Source organism: Mytilus galloprovincialis, chromosome 7 (genome assembly GCF_965363235.1).
Source record: "Mytilus galloprovincialis chromosome 7, xbMytGall1.hap1.1, whole genome shotgun sequence".
In the NCBI taxonomy this organism is placed as follows: Eukaryota; Metazoa; Mollusca; class Bivalvia; order Mytilida; family Mytilidae; genus Mytilus; species Mytilus galloprovincialis.
This window is the reverse complement of record NC_134844.1, coordinates 44,548,935-44,567,359: the sequence shown is the minus strand read 5'-3', so window position 1 is coordinate 44,567,359 and position 18,425 is coordinate 44,548,935. Positions and strand designations below refer to the sequence as shown.

General features: G+C 31.4%; 1 protein-coding gene and 1 long non-coding RNA gene across 2 annotated transcripts; both read left to right on the top strand.

Annotated features, from left to right (window-relative positions):
• The first annotated feature begins 1,547 nt into the window (after positions 1 to 1,547).
• On the top strand, positions 1,548 to 11,997 carry LOC143083089 (L-fucose dehydrogenase-like). The gene is made up of 9 exons (XM_076259299.1): positions 1,548 to 1,689; positions 6,298 to 6,336; positions 6,661 to 6,761; positions 7,075 to 7,141; positions 8,033 to 8,124; positions 9,837 to 9,941; positions 10,653 to 10,720; positions 11,134 to 11,230; positions 11,727 to 11,997. The coding sequence occupies exons 1-9, from the start codon at positions 1,566 to 1,568 to the stop codon at positions 11,886 to 11,888; spliced, it is 855 nt and encodes a 284-aa protein (XP_076115414.1). The 5' UTR covers positions 1,548 to 1,565; the 3' UTR covers positions 11,889 to 11,997.
• Positions 11,998 to 14,360: 2,363 nt separating this feature from the next.
• On the top strand, positions 14,361 to 16,672 carry LOC143081711 (uncharacterized). The gene is made up of 2 exons (XR_012980045.1): positions 14,361 to 14,510; positions 15,301 to 16,672. It is a non-coding gene; the product is annotated as an uncharacterized LOC143081711 (long non-coding RNA).
• The last annotated feature ends 1,753 nt before the right edge of the window (positions 16,673 to 18,425 follow it).

Here is an 18,425-nt window from a genome sequence, read left to right as displayed (position 1 = left end):
AACTTTCAAATTTAGAAATTGAAATAGGTCAAGGTCACTTTTATTTAACAGCTGTTTGAAAATTTAAAATTTGCACCCTTCCTGAAAAAAGTCATTCTAAAGTCTTTTTTGGCGACAAAAATATAAAATAAGTTCTTAATGTAGATAGAAAATATATTTTTCTATAAATAAGTTGTTTTTATTTTGCTCCAGTCACATACAAGCTATCTAAATTGGACTGCATTTTTCTGGAATTTTTGCTTTTTCCGTTAAGGCAAATCGATCAAATTTGTTGATTGCGCACCCTTGTAATAACATCTTCGCTAGCCAAGGGTTACGATTCACTCCCGCTCTCTTCACCCTTGGCGGATTGAGATAAAATTTAGGAGACACAAGGTAAGGATTTTTATTGGCTGCAGTCAAAAAGCACCTATTACATGATCACGTGTAAATGTAGAAAGTGTTTGTAAACAATTACCACGTGTTTATTGTGCAACAAGTCTTTACATCCCTAAACATACGACTATATTTAGTGACAACTTGAATGTTTTTAATCAACCAATAGAAGTTCCTGTGTATATTTCATGCACAAATGGATGAATGTTGACGTATATTTTCATTTCCGGCTTTACCAAGTGTGTAGAATCTAGACGCTACCATGGCTACCGTGTTTTTACCTCCAAATTGAAGAGTTCAAGTGCTGCCATTGGTCAAGAATAATGTATTCGGAATTGGCGTGATTTTTATCTTCCGATAGATGGCGCAACATTGTTATCACAAATGTTGGCTCAATCCGCCATGGGTGAAGAGAGCGGGAGTGGATCGTAACCCTTGGCTAGCGAAGATGTCTAATAAGGGATAATTCGAATTGACTTAATAAAAATATGCATTTAAAATTGAGGAAGGAATTAATACTTTTGTCACCGCAAGTTTTGTTCTGTTCACAAGGAAAAGGTTGTTTAAATGCAATGGGTGTACTAGAATGACCACAGTATAACTTCGACATGTGCGCCTGATAAATTCTTGTTTTAAACAAACCATTTGAGCACAATCAACCAAAGCAACAGCAAAATATGAAGCTCATGTAATGTGTACAATAGATCAGTTCACAATTTAGCAAAATTGTTTGATATAAAAAGAAAAATATCTTCTATGTTTGTAAAAGTTTGAGTCGGTTGTTTTAGCAAAAAAATCTCAAATTTTATTTAAATGAGACTGCTACGAGCATTAAATTAGGAGCCCATTATAAAATGGATAATCAAATATGATCGAATTGACCCAACCATCACATCAATAGTAGGTAAACATAACTGATAAATAATAAATTTCGGCAAAATATTAACTTAACCATCACATCAACAGGCTTATTTAAGATAAATAAGATAGCAATGTGGATAAGATATGCACATGAACATTTATTTGATACACGAGGGTTAGAATGGGGGTTTTCAGCTAGAATAGAAAATAAGATACTACAAATTTGAATAATGAGAAAAATGGACCATAAACATAAAGAATAGAAAATAATGGGGTGCTATGTTATAAAGAATAAAGAATATAGGGCAAATCAATAAAAGAACACAGAAATGAATTATCCTCCATCCATACCCTCATACAAAATGGCGGAAAGTTGTCAGCGGTATAAAGACAAAGTAACGTTGATTACTGGAGGGTCGAGTGGGATCGGCAAAGGTTTATTAGAAGTATTCGGTAAGTCTACGTCGGGGTAAACAAATCAATTATACATAGATCATGTGATACAGTAAAACAATAATACATGAATCATATGATATGTGTAAGATATAATTAGCTGCACAAGTACCACATATATTTACTTACGTGTCAAACTTATCTTAAATACAATGTACATTTATTCAAAAAATTTCAAATTAATATTTTGTTTTTGGTAAACGAGAGATTTTCATTTAAATGCAGTCGATATTATACATTATACGTCTGATATATGTGAAGTATTATTTATGTAACAGTTATGTCGCTTTTCCTGGTGTATCTAACAAGTATAAAATTTCATATAATCTCATAGAATAAAATGTTGCACATTTACGAAATTCATTTGCGATAAATAAACTATAATATAGCATAAAAACAGGAACATAAAATTCATTTTTCATTCAAAGTTAAGAACATTTAAAAAATGTAGTAAAACGCTTAAATAAGTTTTATGTTGTTTTAATCTTATTTGCTTCGAATCTGATTCCTTGTCAGAATTTGGCTTTTCTTTATGTCCTCTTTAATTTGGTTTTGATTTTTCAATATCGCTTTATGTTTTGAGAAGAAAGACTTTTTGCACGTGTAATGTTTATAAGCATGTTCTTCATTTACACGTTATCGTCTAGAAGGCTCTTTTAGATTGGATGCCGCCAGTTACAACTGCGACTAACGGAACTCATTACATGGTGGATCCAAAAGTCTATCTTAATTCGCAAAGGGTGGGGAGGTGGGGACTTTGATTGTTTCCCTTGGCAAGCAAAGGTGCTCTTTATCCTACATTAAAAGAATGAAACAAACGAATATTGTTCCTTGTCATGCAGTACAAGCTAATGTTGATTTTTTCAGAAAATGTATTCATTTACGAGTTTGAGTTAATTTCATGTATCTAAGTGAACGAATATCGAAGGTACAATACAGAAATTGGACAAATATGCCATTGAAACATATTTATGTGATAAAACAACACTAGCTTGTACTTCATTACATGTAACAGTATTCGTCCATACCAATTTTAATCAAATTTAGTCGTCTCGTAGGCCTCCAGGTTTTTTGGAAAATTTAGTGTTCACCCAAGAACCGGTTTGGCCACAACATAACACTTTCAAATGTATTTAAAATTTACACAGTGTGATTATGTTAAAATGAAGATATGTTCATATAGTTTAGGACTTTATTCATTAGAGGTTGAAAAATACGCGCAAATTTTAGCTGTTTATGAAGTGTCCTTTATTTTAACTTTAGTGGAACCTTAATTAAGGATGATTAAGGATGATATGAATAATGTGCTGAAATTGGATGAAGGTGTAGTAAATATCAATGAGACTATAACAGGCATACCCAAGTCAAGTTCCCTGTAGTCCCAAACAATTTCCCTACTATAAACTCTAGATCCACTACTGATGCAATATCAGTTTTATTTTTCAATAATAATAGAAATAGAAATGTTATGTCTGCATGTATTTTTGTTATAAAGAACGAAAGTATTGAGAAATGTAAAATCATCCTATTAAATATTTAGCAGTTCAACCTTTAGAAGTAGTAAATAAGCAGCCTGGTGAATCTCATTCAAAGTTTGTGAAATGGATAAAACGGGAAAAAGCTGACAAAAAATCTTTGGACTCTTTTTTTAATTCAGTAACGAACATAGTTGATATACGTATTCAACATTTTAAAGAACATTTTACTAACCACAATAAACCTATTTCTCGTATCAAACATAAACTAAAAGAACTAGCCAAGGAATTTGTTTTTGTCCCGACCGATAAAGCTACTAATAATATTATTATTGTTTGACGTAAATTTTACATTGAGGTTCTGAAAAAAAGAAATTACCAATTCACCAACATTCCAACTGACTCCATTTTCAGAAAAAGACATATGTAACAAACATAAACTTTTAGCTACCGCTTTACAAGCAGAACCAAATACAATGAAAGTCCCAACTATGTATTGGCTTCCGAAGCTACACAAAACACCTTACAAATATAGATTTATTTCGTCTTCAAGCCATTGTTCCACTACTAAATTGTCTATTCTTCTTACTAGTACACTTGGTACAATCAAAAACCTGATAATAAATTGTTCAAATAAGGCCTTCGAAAATAGTGGAATTAATTACTTTTGGAGTGTCAAGAACTCGTTGGAAGTACTTGATAAATTGCATGCTTATATTGGTGATTTTGAATCTGTTCAAAGTTTTGATTTTTCTACCCTGTATACCACATTGCCTCACATTCTCATTAAGAAAAAATTCACACACCTAATTAAATGGGCATTTAAAAAGTCAGAATGTGATTATATATGTTCAAACTCTTTTAGGTTATTTTTTAGTAGCAATAAACAAAAAAACTATGTCAATTTGACATGCTTTGATACTATATATGCCCTTGAATTTTTACTAGATAACATTTTTGTTCGCTTTGGAGATTCCGTATATCGTCAGGTTATCGGAATTCCAATGGGGACTAACTGTGCACCACTTATTGCGGACCTGTTTTTGTATTGCTATGAGTTACAATTTATGACAAAAATCAACAAAGACCCATCGAAACAACATCTGATAAACAAATTTAATAATACTTTTAGATATTTGGATGAAATTTTGGCTCTCAATAATGACGACTTCAGTATGTTTACTAAAGAAATTTATCCTGTTGAACTTACTTTAAATAAAGCTAATACTAACAATGACCACTGCCCTTTCCTCGATCTTGATATCTATATCACTAACGGAAAGCTTAATACTAAAATTTATGATAAAAGAGATGATTTTTCATTTCCTATCGTTAATTATCCAATTTTTAGATGGTGACGTTCCCTTGTCACCATCTTACGGTGTTTATATATCTCAACTTGTACGATTCTCTCGTGTATGTAACAACGTTTTAGATTTTAACGAGAGAAATTTATGTATTACTGAAAAATTATTACACCAGGGTTTTCGATATCACAAACTAGTCAAAACATTTACTAAATTTTATCATCGGTATAAGGACATCATTCGTATATATAGCTCAACATGCAAACTTCTTATACGTTCAGGTATTTCGCATCCAATTTTTTATGGAAATATTCTTTATAAAGCACAAAAATGTCAGTATTTACCTCAGAAACTAACAAAACCTTTAAATAGACTTATTAAGAAGGGATATAGTTACGATACTGTTGTCAGGTCATTAAAGATTGCATATTTTGGCGTTAATATTGATTCACTTATAGGGTCTTTGCATCGGAACTAAACACATTTATTCAAAAACCAGTTGTTGGCATGACACGGGTTATGTTCTTCTCATATATGTTATGATGGTATGATACCAAACCCCTAACGGGAAGGATATCGATTGTGCCTGATATTCATATGATGAAATCATAATCTTTCAATCAATTTAATTGAAGTCTGGAGCTGGCATGTCAGTTAACTGCTAGTAGTCTGTTGTTATTTATGTATTATTGTCATTTTGTTTATTTTCTTTGGTTTCATCTTCTGACATCAGACTCGGACTGCTCTTGAACTGAATTTTAAATGTACGTATTGTTATGCGTTTACTTTTCTACATTGGCTAGAGGTATAGGGGGAGGGTTGAGATCTCATAAACATGTTTAACCCCGCCGCATTTTTGCGCCTGTCCCAAGTCAGGAGCATCTGGCCTTTGTTAGTCTTGTATTATTTTAATTTTAGTTTCTTGTGTACAATTTGGAAATTAGTATGGCGTTCATTATCACTGAACTAGTATATATTTGTTTAGGGGCCAGCTGAAGGACGCCTCCGGGTGCGGGAATTTCTCGCTACATTGAAGACCTGTTGGTGACCTTCTGTTGTTGTTTTTTCTATGGTCGGGTTGTTGTCTCTTTGACACATTCCCCATTTCCATTCTCAATTTTATTTGAAATTTTTGTGCCTTGGTCAAGGGGTCTTTAATTTATTTTCCTTCGTGCAGTTGGTGACTTGAAAAGGATAATTTTGAAAAATACCGCTGTATCTCCTAATGTCCAACGGGGGAAAATGACCACTCTAAGGTCATATTTAAGTTGAAGTAAATTTACATGTTTGTTATTGATGTGTCTTGTTGAATCTTTGTTTTGATTAGATATTTTGATATTTTTCTGAGATCTTGGATTTTATTGCTCTTATTGTGTTAGTGTCCATCCATAGCCTACTGCCTGTTGTTGGGTAGTTCTTGTTCCGATGAAAATCATGTGGATGTCTTTTTGTGCGTGGCGTGTTTGTGGTTAGGTTATATGCATTCGTGTCATTGTCCCATATCTGTTTTTTTTAAATATCCAGTTAATATGCATTTTTCTCATCATTACATCATAGATACCCCTTACGCTACATAGGGTCATTGGATATTATTTTCCACATGCAGTAAAGTATTTCTAAACAAATGATGAATTAAACCAAGAATGAATATGCAATCGGAGTTTCAAAGAGAGGTATACATGTAGTTATCATCAAATATAAATAGTCATTGATATCTGCAATAATGGTTAAATATTAAAATAACTGGAAATCAAAACATTATTTTTTTAATTCATATACCACAATAATTAGTATTGACTGCTTACTAGATGTTTTTTCTTTTACAGTTCGACATGGATCTAAAGTAGTATTTTGTTCTAATGACGGTAAGTCAAATAAATGTAAGCAATAGGTAACGAAAAATATTAATTCTGTTCATTTGTTGAAAACGTTTATCTAAATTCATTATGATATTTTGTTGTCGTAATAACATATTATGTGTTTTGTATTTTCAAATATTGTCTAGTGCACATGCATTTATACATTTGTCGTCATTGACGTATAACACACATCCCCTTTTATTAAGATAAAAACTATACAATAATATATTGACGGTTTTACAAGTATATAATTTAAGCAGATAATATATATGTAGACTTCACATTGTTTCATTAAAATATAGTGTTTTATTGAGCCAATAATTTTATTAGAAAAACAAGGTAAAGCTGTTGAGAAGAAAATAAACGAGGCAGGCTATGGCGGCGAAGCAACATTTGTATTTGCAGATGTCACTAAGGAATCAGACGTGAAGGTAGGTTCAAAGGTTAATTTTATATTTTGAAATTGAATATACCAACGTCACTGGTTATTGTAAAAAGTAAAAAGACAAAAATAGAAAATGGAAAAATCAAAAGCTCAAACACATCTAACGAATGGAAAACAAAAGTCGTATTTCTTACTTGGTACGGGTATTTCCGTAACACTTTTTATCTGAGCAAAGTATTTAGACAGACGCAAAATTGATCACTGTTGAATTACACAATATACTTCAACTGTGCTCTTGTAAAATTTATTTATTCCATGATAATTTGTATTCTAAAGGCTTTGTTTATTTACTTTTTCAGCATTTGGTACAAGAAACAATAAACAAATATGGTTTACTGAACTGCGTCATCAACAATGCCGGATATCGTGAGTAACTTGTATATGCGTCTGTTTTGTGGGGATTTCATGTTTTGTCTTAGGCGGGAGTGGTGTGTGGTTGATCTAGACCTTTCAAAATACTTGCTACCTTCATAAAAAAGTTTATTCGTCGTTAGATATAAGCTGAATTTCTATATGAAATGTGCGTACCGAGTCTTGGAAATTATCATCGATTGACAATTTGATAGCGAAAATACAGGTTAAGTTCGATATAAAACCGTTTTTTTTTTATCATAAATATTTACATCTTTGTACTTGACAAGCATACGACATCTTATAATGATCTTATCAATTTAAAAACCCTTGTGCAAATATTTCTTTTTTATATGTTAGTTTTATGATAAACACAAATAGAACAAATTGTGATACAAGTAAATAAATGTAGTATAGCATTTTTCTTTCATTTTTTATGAAATATTTGCCACTGGACGTTAAGCAACCAACAATCCACATATTTCCGGTTGCTCCTTTAGAAATGAAATGAAAAAGTCTAATAATGTCACAGAATTCAAAATAAACAATTTCTACCTTTTTTTTTTAAAGACTGTGGTCAATCTGCAAAGAGCTTTGTCTTACGATACTTCATACACCAGAAATTAACCAAATTGCAAAAGAATTATCTTTTTATTCATCATCCATTAGATTAGAAAAAAAGATTTTGGGTAGAAATTTTGTCATTTATTCGTTTCGATGTATTAAAATATTATGTTCGCCAAACTTTCTCTACTTGTTTATTCGAAGAAGAATTCTATGGAAATATTATGTTCACCTAACTTTCTCTTTTGGTTTATTCGTAGAAAAAGACGAATATGGATATGCTGCTATCAAAATTTGAGAATTCCGTTTTCGACTTAAGCATTTTAATTTTTGTTGTTGCAGATCCGCAATATCAAACAATAGATGATATAACCAAGGAGGATTTTACCAAACTATTTGATTTAAATGTTGTTGGATATTTTCTGATCTCTAAGGTTAGTTTTGTGATTTTGTCTGCTATATGATACAAACCAAAACAGATTGGGTTTTTTTCCGGAGTAACATTTTACTGCCGTCTTTTTCTAAACCTATACAATCTTACAACTAAAAACAAGCACAACCAGCTTGTTATCACAGTCTAAAGATGCTTCAACAATTAGTTTCTTATCAAATTAATATTTTTAGTATAAATGAAGGATAACTTTAAGAGCATACAAACCAAACTCCATACAGCGTTATCGTTCGGGTTATACTTCTCTTTCTCTACAAAGAATCGTAGCCAGATATCACCAGTTTCGGAGTTTGCATACAAACATTACGACCTTAAAAGTCCAAGTGAGCTTTTCTCATCACTTTGCGTCCGTCGTCCGTCGTCCGTCGTCGTCGTCGTCGTCTGTTAACTTTTACAAAAATCTTCTTCTCTGAAACTAGCCACAATCATCATTAGGATATCTAGTTTAAAAAATGTGTCCGGGGACCCGGCCAACCAACCAAGATGGCCGCCATGGCTTAAAATAGAACATAGGGGTAAAATGTAGATTTTGGATTATATCTCTGAAACCAAAGCATTTAGAGCAAATCTGACATGGGGGTAAAAATGTTTATCATGTCAAGATCTATCTGCCCTAAAATTTTCAGATGAATCGAACAACCCGTTGTTGTGTTGCTGCCCCTGAATTGGTAATTTTAAGGAAATTTTGCCGTTTTTGGTTATTATCTTGAATATTAAAATAGATAGAGATAAACTGTAAACAGCAATTATGTTCAGCAAAGTAAGATCTACAAATAAGTCAACATTAACAAAATGGTCAGTTGCCCCTTAAGGAGTTATTGTCCTTTAACAATTTTTCGTAAATTTTCGTTAACTTTTACAAAAATCTTCTCCTTTGAAACTATAAAGACAAATTTAACCAAACTTGTCCACAATCATCATTAGGGTATTTTGTTTTAAAAATGTGTCCGATGACCCTGCCCACAGACCAAGATGGCCGACATGGCTTAAAATAGTACATAGGGTAAAATGCAGTTTTTGGCTCATATTTCTGAAACCAAAGCATTTAGAGCAAATCTTATAGGATAACATTGTTTATTAGGTCAAGATCTATCTGCCCTGAAATTTTCAGACCAACCAGGCAACCCGTTGTTGGGTTGCTGCCCCTGAATTGGTAATTTAAAGAAAATTTGGCAGCTTTTGGTTATTATCTTGAATATTATTATAGATAGAGATAAACTGTAAACAGCAATAATGTACAGCAAAGTAAGACCTACAAATAAGTCAGAATGGTCAAAATGGTCAATTGACCCCTTAAGGAGTTATTGCCCTTTATAGTAAACATTTAACAATTTTCATAAATTTTGTAAATTTTTGTAAATTTTTACAAAATATTTTCCACTGTAACTACTGGGCCGAGTTCATTATAGATAGAGATAATTATAAGCAGCAAGAATGTTCAGTAAAATAAGATCTAAAAACACATCATCATCACCAAAACACAATTTAGTCATTAATCCATCTGTGTCCTTTGTTTAATATGCACAATGACCAAGGTGAGCGACACAGGCTCTTTAGAGCCTCTAGTTTCTTTATCTTTTGTTTTATGATAGGTTAAAAGTCACGTGTACCCCTCTGTGTTATTATGCTATAGTGACATAGTTAGCATCTAACAAACTTACATTGGATAATTTTAAGCTGTGTATCTCATTGTAGTATGCGTTACCACATCTACGTAAAACAGAAGGCAATATTATAAACATTGCAAGTATGGACGGTCATCATGCTGCTGGAGGATCAACTAGTTATGTTGCCACGAAAGTGAGTAGATTTGAGGATTCTGGAGTAGTGACACGATAGAACATCTTAAAACTGAATACTTGTTGTTGTAATTTCATGGTGAGGTACAAGTGTTGACGGATTGCAGAGCAATCTCAGACTATAAGAAGACTTACTAAAGATTGCACAAAAGAAATTCCGTAATTCGAGTCATACAGGTTGAATTTGGAATTTTGCACGATATACACCGAAAGCTTTAGTTTCATAGATATTTATTTTTTTATTTTTCCTTTTCGAATTACTATTAATCTTAAATTGTATCGTTTCCTATATATATATATATATATATCTTATAAGCCAAAATCATTCAATTAATAAATAATTTGAAAGATGCATTTGAATGGTTTTAAACTATTAATTCTTGAGGCCTTTTATAGATAGCATGCTGTTCGGTGTGAGCTTCGTGACTCCGTGTTTAAGATCGTATCTTTACCTATAATGGTTTACTTTTATAAATTTTGACTTGGATGGAGAGTTGTATCATTGGCACTTATACCACTTCTTCCTTTATCTATATACATATTTTTCTTATTCGTTTTTTTTTTGTTTATCTCTTGCTGTCGTGTTTTTGTGATGTCAATAGCATTTGCCATTGTGTTTCTGAAAGTGTATAAATAGTGGTATTGTATTTTCTTTGTGAAATATCGATAAAGGTGAATATTTGTCAACTCTTTAACTCTTTTTTGTTGAAAGGGTGCTGTCCTAGCCATGACAAGAGCACTAGCCATTGACGAAGCGAAGTACAATGTAAGAGTAAACTCGTAAGTTATTATATATGTCAGATAATTATTTGTTCGTTTTCTTGTACAAGTGTTCCCTTATCAAGACAACTTTCCCATTTATCAAGTTGGAAAAAAATGTACATATATCGGTATAGTATCTCTGCGTAACAGTATGATACAAAAGCTCGAGTTTCTTTCTGTGCAATTTTCAAAATCAGCGATATTTAACATCGAAAAATTCATGCTGATTTGATAAACTAAACCTCCGTCAGTTTTTGAAGCAAACATCAATTAGAGGAATAGCAATGCCAAGAATATACACTCATTTTTTTCAAGTTTTTATTCAATGCAATTCTGATATCATGACTCAGTTCAAACTACTACATTTATGTTATTATTTCATAACTTTTAAATTTCCATGGTTTCATTTTGTTTTTCAATGTTTGTTGTAGAATTTCACCAGGAGCAACAAGTTCTCCTCTCCTCTTAAAAATGGTCGATATATCTCCAGATCCTGAACAACAAATGCAGCGGTACAAGGATGTTTCTGTATATATATTTTATACATTCTATATTTAATAAAATTGGAAAATTTTAAATTCATGTAACACAAAAAGTGAAGTTCCAAAAGTTCACTTCGTCTTTCGGTTTTTTCTTATACATCAATTCAAAGCACAAATAGTATTTTCATTGACTACATTGGATGACTTTTACAAATGAATCATAAATACCAAATTTTAAAATAATTTACTTGGAACAAGGTCAACTATACGATTTTGCATCAAATTATGAATCTGAAAACGGATAAGACGATAAATAAAGTTCATAAAAAATGAAAATAATGAACAACAAGACAAAACATGAAAAAAATAATAAAAAGGTCATTGAAATGTTTTGGTAGATATAATAAAATTTGGTTCGTAAAATGTTTCCTCCTTCAAATTATTTTTCTTTATATGAAATAGGTCTTATGAAAACACCTCATATTTTTTGTCAGACTGTGTAGCCATTTATCTTGCAACTTGCAATAATATATATTTTAAAGGTGCTAGGAAGGATTGGACAGCCTGAAGAGATGGGAATGACAGCTTTATATTTGTCTGCTGATGCCACTTTTTGTACTGGAATTGACATTCAAGTGTCCGGAGGAACACCATTGAACTATGCTGATAAAAATATGAGGAAGGATAAGACACTGTTTATTTAATTGTTTTGTTAGACAAACGATTAACGATTGATTGATAAGTCTAACGAGTTTTGCACTTTTAAGATAATGTAAAAAAAAATAAAAAATAAAAATGAATATATGATCAAATCATACGTTTTCTTCTACTTCATTTGAATTCGTACTATTTATAGTTGTATAATGAGATATGCCGTTGTACTTGGTGTCAAGTATATAGTATAAGATTACAAATTCAATTTTTATCAAACGTGGACATATAACACTATAAGAAGTACAAAGGAATAAAAAGGAAAACAAATGTCTTTATTTATATATTTAAGGGACGACATCAAAAGTTCAATGAAGGATAAAAAAAAACTTTTTTTATATAGTTTTTTTCACTGACCCCCTTACCCCCCTCTTAACTTAATTTGGGAAAAATTGATTGACCAATAAGGATATATATAAATTCGATGTCAATTAAAAAAACTTTCAGCAATTTTGAACCCCCACCCCAAACTATTTGAATTAAATTCTTTATCCTTCATTGATTTTTTTTATTGTCGTCACTAATATAGTTCCTGTTTGTTGATATTATTTGAACATGACAAATTAACTCTTGGAAATAAGAATTAAGGGTAAATTTCAATTTTCTTGTTTTGTTTGTATTTTCTCATAATTCGTAGTAAACTATCTTGAATTTGAGTATTCAAAAATAAAAAAAATCATCAGAAAAAACACTTACATCAAATCGAAATGCTAATGCATTTTTATTTTTGGAAAAACAATAATCATATAAAGTTTGAGTTATTTTGGGTTCGGGTTATACATACAACATAACTTTCCATTTGAGGACTTCTTTTAACCGTACACTATTATTGTGTATCTGAAAGTTAACAAATCGAATTACTTCAAATAAAACTTTGTTTATGTTTAATAATATTCCTACACCTCTTTTCAAATGCATAATCAAACTTTCAAAAAATCAATTTGCTGGTTTTGGGCAAAATGAATCTCTATGTATTATGATTTGATAAATTATTCTGATATACGCCAAATATATTGGTAAAGCGTTTTGATGTCTATATAATAATATATGGTGATGTGATGTGAATTTTAGCAAAGATTGATATGATGCACTTTTCGAAAATCCACCTACTGTGAAATAAATCAAGGGGAAATAACCCTACCTCTTTCATTTATTTACTGATGCATTCTAAAGAAGTCATCATTTATTCTGTGTCTTCTCTACAAACAACAACAGATGTATATGATGATCAATTCATTTCCAAGTCAATGAACATTCCAGCTTTTTTTCACATGTTAATATATGGAATCGCCTGTGGTCAAATTGTGTATTACTTCATTGATGAGATCAATCATGGTTTATCGACATATATTACACTGTTACAATCCTTTCAAAACATACATAACGAAATACTTGTGAAATGACAAATGTTGTTGTTCTCAGGTGTCCATTTATGTGAAGAAAAAATAATGGAAAATAAATGATGATAATGCTTAAAAGTAAACTTAATGTTGTTAATCACCTACTTAATCAATTTCTAATCGATCACTAATCGCTCGAATAAAGATCTTGTTTTATAGTGCACAGTTTAAGGTAAATAAACAGTAAGAATTGCAACATCAATAAAAGATAAATAAGTAGTCAAAAGTTGAATAAAGTTCTGATAGATATTACCTATAATTTTGTTTATTTCGTCACTAACATGTGAATATATTTATACCCTCTGTCACAAACGTTATTTTTATTAGTACTTTTTTTAAGCTCAATAACTTCAGAAAACGTGAAAAATACAAATGATAAAGGATCTAAATGCCGTTTAAGGATAAAAAATAGCATAATATTTTCATTTTCATGATGAGTGTAGCATTCTTTTTAGAGAATGGAGAAAAAAAAAGAGATAAAAAAAAAGAAAAAGAGAATGGAGAAAAATGTCCTTAAAATCATAATGTCATCAATACATTAAGACCCTGTATTATGTTGTTTGAAAAATATTTCTTTTATGAATGACGCCTACTTATTTTAATACAGTGTGGCATTGTCTTTAATAAAAAAAAATGATGTATCAATTAACAAATCTTTTTAATAATATGAAACGAAATTCTATTAAAATATCTTTTTTAAATAATGACTGTGTAACGTATGTGGAAAATAGAATGAATATTTTTTTATCAAAATATATGGTATATCACATTCGTTTGATCCTGCTTTTCATATCTACCCTGGATTCAATCAAGTTCAATGATAACCGTCATGTTCAGATGAATATATCTTGTAGGTGGTACTAAGAACATCGCAATTTCCAATAAAATCTGCGTCAAGAAGTCTAGTGACTAAACTGTCAAAATGACATCTATCCTGTTACTAACAAGGTAAACAAATGACAGTCATCATTCGGCCATTATATAACGTGACACCTTCATTATATCAACCAATCAAATGTCTTGTAGTAAAATGACGCGTGCAAAATTTGTAAAAACGTAGTTTTAGCGTGCGTAATTGAGAAAAAAATGTATATATATTAAAGGAAATTTCTTTGAGAATAAGACAACTGTTTAAAGATTTTGGAACGATAACAGCAATGAAGACAAGAATTCTTTCATTCGTATTTGGAGTGTTATTTCTATATTGCGCAAATGGTAAGTTAACATTTAAAGTTAATTAGTATCACGTTAGTTATAATTTGATTATTCTCTAAAAAAAAAGTAATTTAAAGTTCTAATGAAAATAACATTTATCTATTTGTTGCGCTTTTCTGGATTCTCCTTCATCAGGAACGTTCATGCCTTAAAAAAAAATTAAATATATTGTTAATAGGACAGCTTATCTAAATTGAACTACCTCTTACTTATATGAATTTTTAAAAAATAATGAAAACACACATGTTACGTTGTGATTTTGCTTCGATTGCTGGATAATTTCAAACATAAACATTGCCAAAACTTTGAATACAGTAACTTTTTACAAAAAATATGTTCTCTGGCGCGGGTGCTTCGAGTCCGGTCGCAGTGGATTTAACATATAAGATGGCAATAAACCATGGAAGAATGTGTCAGTCACAAAACTTTCGACGAGCACTTTGTGGTTCAATAATTAGTTCAAAATCTACATCAGCAATATATAGAACAATTTAAAGGTCTATATGATCAAAAGAGTCAGGTACAGCGATTTTACAGAAAGGGAAATAACTAAAACTATATTCATTTAAAGACGAAATTTTTAATTGGTTCGATATAAGTCAATTTTATTCTATAAAACAAAATGCAACATCTTGAAAGGGGGATGTAGTGCAGAACTTGTTAACTTGTTTTGATGACCAATTTGACCCTTTAATGTTGATCTCCATATCTCTTTTTATTTTCATGAAATATAAAATTTTATCTCAAAAACTTTTTAATTTGTTTAATTCATTTTTCATTTTAATTTTAGGTCATAAATATCACAACTACCGCAGATATGGGAGGCATCACGTGAAACATCGACCTATTAAACCGGAAGGGTTGCGACTTCCGGTAAATCCTCCTGTAAATATATGTCCACCGCTTGTTTGTCCATTGATTGATATTCCAAACGAATGTCGAAAGGAAATATATACTAATGTGTATGGAGTACTTTGCAGAGGATGTAACAAAAATATATGCGTAAATAATAAAATAGTTTCAGACATTACAAAAATTCAACCGGACAGTGGACCAAGTAGAGGTGACATTCCAAAAGTTCCAAAGTTTGTAAATCAAATGACCGGTAAACTTACCGGAAATTGGCTCGATGCAAATCTTAATCCAAAGCCTGTTTATATACCAAATAATCAATTCCAAAACAATAACAACATCCCAGTGACAAATAATGTTCCGGTCTGGCAAAATAATTTGAACACACAGTGGACAAATAATGGGCCCCTGAATCCACAATGGCAGAATAATGTTCCAGCAAATACCCAATGGCAAGACAATGTACCAATCAACTCTCAATGGCAAAATATAAAACCAATGAACAACCAGTGGCAGAATAATGGAGCTGGTAACAGTTTATGGCAAAATAATGGAGCTGGAAACAGTGTATTGCAAAACAATGGAGCTGGCAACAGTCTCTGGCAAAATACAGGAACAGTGAATACACAATGGCAAAACACTCAATCGAATGGTCAATTGCAGAACACATTGCCGATCAATCAAAATAACATGCAATTTCCTGTTAATAATCAATGGCAAAGTGCACCTGTTTTTAGACAGCAACCCAACACACTTACTGTACTAGGAACTTTAGCACAAGGTGGACCGTCTCAAAACACTCCATTGGTACGTGGATCTTTCCAATCACCAAATCAAGCTATCCCACAGTTCAATCAGAACCCGTCAGGTAGTTCTTTGCCTGTTTTCAGAAACAATCAACAGATAGGGACACCGATATCTGGTCTACCTATTCAACTTACAGGAAAAGACGTGAAATCGGTCCCGATTCGAAAAGAAAGTGATCAAATTGGGAAATTAGTTGAATCAGCTCCTGTTCTCATAAAAACTAGCGAAAATCTTGGATTTACCAATCCACTATATAATGAATTACCATTCGTTCAAACCATCGACAGTTTAAACAGTAAAGTATATGATGCGAATACACCCGAAGCTTTAAACACCAAAGCTGTAAACTCAGTTGGTGGCGTGTAACCTGTAAATTTTACCAAAAATGATAAAGTAGTGCTTAGTTCTTACAGAAATCCAGACTTTTCAAAATATTGATAGTGAGCCATATTTAATGTAAATCTTTTTTATTGTTTTATAATAAAATTATTTTAAAATTTGAATGTCTATGTTGCTTGTTTTTTGTTGTTGTCAGTATATCTTTTTTTGGTGGATGAAGTTCGTATTTAATTATAAAAAAAAGCGTTTACAGGAAAATACGCATATATCTGTTTTGTGGTGGATGAAGTTCGTATGTTTAAAAGAGAGCGTTTACAGGAAAAATACCCATTTCATTCTTTTTACCAAAAACATACATGTATCATTTTTACGATCCTGTGTAGTTAGATTTTAAAGGATTCCACCTTTCACAATTTGTTTTTACCAATGAATGTATAATAGTGTATTTGTGAAAAATGACGACTGGCGACAGATTTTCTCATTGACTAATATCAACTTGTATAACTTGATATTTATGAAGCCGGTCAAGCACATGATTTATACTTTTCATGCATACTATATTAAGAACATTAAATATCATATATGTATACACTGCTGTCACATTTCATCCTATATCACTGGACAAAATATGATTTCATAAAAAAAGTATTTCTATAATACAAAATAGTTGAGAATAATTAGGCCCGATATTTATCAATTAACATGTGGGAGCAAATTTGTTTTCAAAATTAGGAACATGTATTTTGGAATACAAAGAATGATTGAAGGATACAGGTCACTTTTGGCTAAATATTTCCGTGCATTTCAACTTTATTAAAAAATATCTAAAAGGTCGCATTTTGACTATTAAATTGATCTGTTTCAAAGGCCTTAATTAAGGGTAAAACAAATATCTTCATTTGAGTACCTTTATAAGCTGCAAAGTCAGCACATTTTGGAGATATTGTCAACTACGATGAGTTTGTGAATTTTTGGAACAGAAAATTTGTAAAAATGCGTAGTCCGAAACCTACGTTCCAGAATGTTCTGTAACAAAATGTTTCCATATTCAATATTGATTTCCTGGTTCAGACAGGAGCTGCTAAGTTAAACTAACAACTGTTAAGAAATATTGTGAATTTGTACCAAAACTGACTATACCACTCAAATGATGCAAAGTCAAGGCTCCTTGTATTTAGAATGAGATGTGCCGAAAAGCAGTTATTTTTGTCAAAAGTTATATCACAATTATGTCTATGTAAAATTTGTACTTTTTCAGAAAATATAAAAAAAGTTCTTTACTTCCAAAGGTGTAATCATGTTCAAAACTACTGTTTTCTCATTTTCATTAGCACATTTGTTTTAAGTGTTCAGTCTTCTAAATATGCTCCTGAAAACAGTCATAATAAGACACAAGATCAGCCATATCTTGTTTAATTTGATTATTTCATGTTTTGTATAATTATAGATAAATCCCAAAAAATGAAAAAAAAACAATGCCAAAGGCATGTTCAAACTCATAAGCCAAAATAACCCGAATAATCCAGTCGTTATATAACGCTTCCTATCGATCACTACCTCGAAAGGTGGAGAGAATCGGAAACGGTAAGGGCTTGAATTATTCGAGTTAAAGCCAAAACAACCTGACAACACTATTAGCAAAATACGGAAACAATGAATGGCCGACATTGCTTCAGTAAAATTAGAGTGCGTTGCAGTAATTTGTAAATTTTGAACTTATTTCCTTCTATAGGAGAGAGTCTGAAGATACTAGCGAGAGCATCTAAACTCACAAATAAAGAAATGACCGGCAATATCTTGGCGACACAATCCGAAAAATACCAATTCGCAGAATAATAAATACAAAAACTTAAAACTGATCAACAAGAATTCCCCTCACATCACAAAAAAATATCCGTGTGTTATATCATGTGTCTC